General features: G+C 38.4%; 1 protein-coding gene across 1 annotated transcript; it reads left to right on the plus strand.

Moving 5' to 3' along the window:
• Window positions 1-669: 669 nt before the first annotated feature.
• On the plus strand, window positions 670-1800 carry LOC106403426. The gene is made up of 2 exons (XM_013844253.1): window positions 670-883; window positions 1157-1800. Exons 1-2 carry the CDS (start codon window positions 670-672, stop codon window positions 1798-1800), a joined length of 858 nt encoding a protein of 285 aa, XP_013699707.1.
• The last annotated feature ends 3178 nt before the right edge of the window (window positions 1801-4978 follow it).

Consider the following 4978-nt stretch of genomic DNA (forward strand, 5'->3'; position numbering starts at 1 on the left):
CAAAGCGGCTTGAGCTTATTCTCCCTTCCATGGTATCTCCTCATCAATCAGCTTTTGTCAAAGGGCGTCTGCTTATTGAGAATGTCTTGCTGGCCATGGAAATGGTCCAGAAGTTCAACCAGAAAAATGTGTCTAGTCGGGGAGTCCTCAAAGTGGATCTTCGGAAACCTTTTGACTCTCTGCGGTGGGACTTCATTTAATTTACAAGTTCTGAAAGCAGCTCAGTTTCCTCCCACCTCATCAATTAGATCCAGCAGTGTATAACTACCACCAGCTTCTCAATCAAGGTCAACGGCATTCTCTGTGGTTTCTTTAAAGGGGAGCAGGGTGTAAGACAGGGGGACCCCATCTCACCCTATCTTTTCGTCATTGAAATGGAGGTGTTCGGGAGGCTTCTTGAACGAAATTTCGAAGATAGAAGCATTGGATATCCCCCTAAGGGGCATGATCCCAAAATTTCTCACCTTGCATTTGCTGATGATGTGATGGTTTTCTTTGACGGCTCATACGCTTCTTTAAACGGGCTCAACTCAACTCTGGAAACTTTCCATCGGCTCTCGGGTCTAGAAATGAACAGAGAAAAAACTGCTTTGTACACGGCTGGAACAGATGCTGAGGATCAAGACAGCCTTGCTGGATGCAATCTCCAATAGATTCAATCACTGGACAATGAAAGCCCTGTCTTTTGATGGTAGGTTACAGTTAATCTCTTCAGTTATCTGCAGCACTGTCAATTTTTGGATCTCCGCTTTCATGCTGCCAAAAGCCTGTATCAAGCAGATTGAAGGTATGTGTAATCATTTCCTGTGGTCTAGTGATATTGCAAAGAAACATGGAGTGAAAGTTGCTTGGAGCACTGTCTGTCAGCCTAAGGAAGAAGGAGGTTTGAGATTAAGAAACTTCAGTCTCTGGAATAAAACCCTTAACTTGAAACTTATCTGGCCTCTCTTCTCCAAATCTGATTCTTTGTGGGTTGCCTGGATGAGAAAGCACAACTTAAAGAAGCACAGCTTCTGGAGTGCACCAGCTACGGCCAATAGCTCTTGGATCTGGAAAAGCCTTGCCTCTCTGCGCCCCCTAGCTTAGAAGTTCTTGAGATGCTCTGTGCGAAATGGGGATACCGCTAAGTTCTGGTTTGATCATTGGTTGCCCATAGGTCCGCTACTTCCTTTTGTTGGCCATGATGGTCCCCTTTTGATGGGAATTCCCATAACTAGCAATGTTGCTAATGCCTGCACTGCCTTGGGATGGAGAGTCCCTTCTCGCCGTGTTAGACATCGTAGAGTTGCAGAAGCTCGCGACTGTCTGATTGCTCACCCTCTTCCCACCCTAGCTCAAGGTCATGGTGTTTTCTCTTGGGTCATTCCAGGCTCTACGTCCCCTGACTTCTCCTCTGGGTTAACTTGGGAGCATCTTCGTCCTAAATTCCCCAAGCTCTTATGGACTCAATCTGTTTGGTTTAAAGGCTGCATTCCCAAGCATGCCTTTAATTTTTGGGTGGCTCACCTGGATAGACTTCCCGTCAGACAGAGACTTGCCACTTGGGGTATTGATGTTCATGACACTTGTGTTTTGTGCAACCGGTTCTATGAATCAAGAGATCATTTGTTCCTGGAGTGTGAGTACAACAAAGACATTTGTAGTAAGTTGTTTACGAAGCTGGGAGTGCCTCGTATGCGGATGCAGAATTGGTCAGCTTTGATCCATTGGTTACATGCTGCAAGGGGAAAACACCTTTTCACCATTAAGCATATTGCAACTCAGGCCACGGTTTATCTGATATGGAGGGAAAGGAACTAAAGATTACATGCTGGGAACCCGCAACCTCACTCTGCTGTGTTCAAACAGTTAGATAGATACGTAAGGGACATCGCTTTCGCTCGCCGTGACAGGAAAAGATTCCAGACTATGTTTTCCACCTGGTTTAGATATGACTAAGAGCTTATGATTCTGAAGCAAGCTGCTTCCTCCGAGTTAACATTAGACTTTTTCCACTTTTTTGGGTCTTTTGTAGCTTTTTAGCTTTGCCGAGCTGTTGTAAAATGTTTCATTTTTGGTATTAATTCACATTTTATCCAAAAAAAAAATGTTGCGTCACAAACATTGGAGTTGGAAAGCTCCAGCCGCAGAGTTATAACAAAAAAAGAAGAAGGGAGGAACGTTTGTATATTTTTGCATTTTTGATCTCCGACGTTATTTGTTAGCATCTTGAGAGTTATAAAATGATAACTTTTTCTTATGAGTTGGATTTCGTTTTTCTTTTAACCAGTGCTTCCAAACTGAACTGTACTGGCGATCGGTCCGAATCCGACCACAAATGAGGTTAACACTGAAACTCACAAAAAGGTTGAGAATCTGTAAACCATCAACCCAAACGAACATAAACTATATTGGAAAAAAAAAACGTTAAAATAATTTCTAACGTTCAAATTTAAGCTAAAAATGCCTCATAGTGAATGTTTAACAATTGTTTTTTGAGGTGTCTAAAATGGTTTGGTTAATGAAACTATAAGATTATATTAGTTTCAGTTTAAAAGTTAAAAATTAAAATAATGTATCTAAATTTTAAAATTTTATATATATAGGATTTTAATGATTCTAATAAACAAATTTCATTTTAATGATTCTCTATATACAGTTAAAATAACTTAGTTGATTAAAATGGCTTACCAAAATAATTATTTCATTTTTCCTTGAACTAGTATTATTTTATAATAGTAATATACTATTAATTACGAAATTAATAAAATAGTTTTAAAAATTAAAGTTATTATAATATTATCCCAACTTTAAAGATATATATATGTATATTAATTATAAAATATAGGGCTTTTTGCAAAAGTGACTCAAAACTTGGAGCCAAACAGAAAACTAACCTTTTCTTTTGACTCTTTTTTTTTTTGAGATTTTAACCCTACACCTGCATTTTATCTACGAAAATGCCATTAACATTTTTTTTTCTTTTCGAAAATGGCTTCTTTACTGTCTCAACCTCATCTTCTTCAAGTATTTACAATATTGCCACTGCAATGAATAGTGGCAACAACCTTGTACGAACTGTTTGGAGCTTTTAATGCCCTTTAATGCACGTAAATCTCTTTACACTCTCTCTGTTTCAATTGTTATGAACTAAAAACAACATTTCTTTCACTTTCTCTCTATATTCATCCAGAAAACTCAAGCTTTTGATTCAAAATATGGGCTATGGTTGACAGAGCCATATTTCTTTCGTTTTGACTAACGGTTGCTTTCGTTTGAGGTTCTGGGTGGTTGGAGAAGACCCTGTGTGCAAACGAAGTCATCTCACCTAGTTTAAGGTACAAATTTGAATTTTTTTTCAAGATCTGTTCGCGTAGAAGACTTACTAGTAAGTCATCTGTATGTAGAAGACTTACTGATGAGTCTTCTGGTCAAACGGACGACTTAAATTAAGTCGTCCAGCTTTGTTTGTTAAAAAAAACACTCCAGACGACTTATATATAAGTCGTCTACGAGAAACGGGCTAGTTTTGCATTTGACCGAATCGTGTCAGATCTTTGACTATTTCTGGACGACTTATAATTCAGTCGTCTCTGTGAAAGTTAAAATTTCAATATTTTATGAAAACTTGACGACTTACGTGTAAGTCGTCCTAGGTTAGTTTTGTAATTGAAAAATAAAACTTCATAATTTAACTTTAACCAGACGACTTAATATAAAGTCGTCCCTCCAGAAGACTTAATTTAAAGTCGTCCGGGGAAAGCAAAGTCGTCCAGAATTTTTCCCAATTTTCTGGTCAAACTTTGCTTATCCCGGACGACCTTAAATTAAGTCGTTTAGCTGGACGACTTTCATCTAAGTCGTCTGGAGAAAGTTAAATTTCAAGTTTTATTTTTCAATTACAAAACTAACCTAGGACGACTTACACGTAAGTCGTCAAGTTTTCATAAAATATTGAAATTTTAACTTTCCCAGAGACGACTGAATTATAAGTCGTCCAGAAATAGTCAAAGATCTGACACGATTCGGTCAAATGCAAAACTAGCCCGTTTCTCGTAGACGACTTATATATAAGTCGTCTGAAGTTTTTTTTTAACAAACAAAGCCGGACGACTTAGAATTAAGTCGTCCCTTTTAATTTTCAATTGCAAAAGTGACCTCTTCATTTTCTCTATGTTTACTAATGTGTTTTATTTTGAATATTTGCAGATGATTTTTCAGTTACATGCAGTGTATGGAGAATGGTTGTTGAGAGATTTCCGTTGGGATTTTGTGGTTGATGATCTCAAAGGAGCAAGATTGTTTTTATTGAATGAAGATTCAACACATGCTGAACTTGTTGCAATGGCTCAAGAAGATTATAACCTGGACATGAGAACAGTGAGTGTGGAGATTAGCTACTCATTACCAGCAGAAATGATGATGGCTCCAGGCAGTCTTCCCATTCATGTTACAAGTGATAGACAAGTTCGAAACTTGCTGGAGATACTCAAAACCCATAGAGTATGTCTTTGTGTATCAAGCCGCAGCAAGGTCGAAACGGTTTCAGAGAAAAGGGATATTGATGAAGCTGGTGAATGGGAAAAAGATGTTGGTGATAATGATGAAGCTGGTGAATGGGAAGAAGATGTTGGTGATGATGATGAAGATGTTGGTGATAATGAGTTTGTTGAAGATGAAAATCAAGATGGGGAGGAGGAAAATGGGGAGGAGGATGCTGATAATTCTATTGTTGGTGAAACGGATCAGAATGGTGGGGATTACAGTCTTTATGGAAAGTTCCAGATGAGGACGAGGAAGATGATGATAATATTTGTTTTGAAGAAATCCAAAAGACATATGCTAAGACAAATGCTATTGAAGGAGGAAAATCGAATGGTACCAGTATTTATGTCAACCAGAGTTTTGTTAGCAAGGGTGCACTGCTTTCAGAGCTGCGGTTGGCAGCAGTGAGGGGTAAGTTTTCTTTCAGATTATACAAATCAACGAAAACTCTCGT

Source organism: Brassica napus, chromosome C6, assembly GCF_020379485.1.
Source record: "Brassica napus cultivar Da-Ae chromosome C6, Da-Ae, whole genome shotgun sequence".
NCBI classification, from domain to species: Eukaryota; Viridiplantae; Streptophyta; class Magnoliopsida; order Brassicales; family Brassicaceae; genus Brassica; species Brassica napus.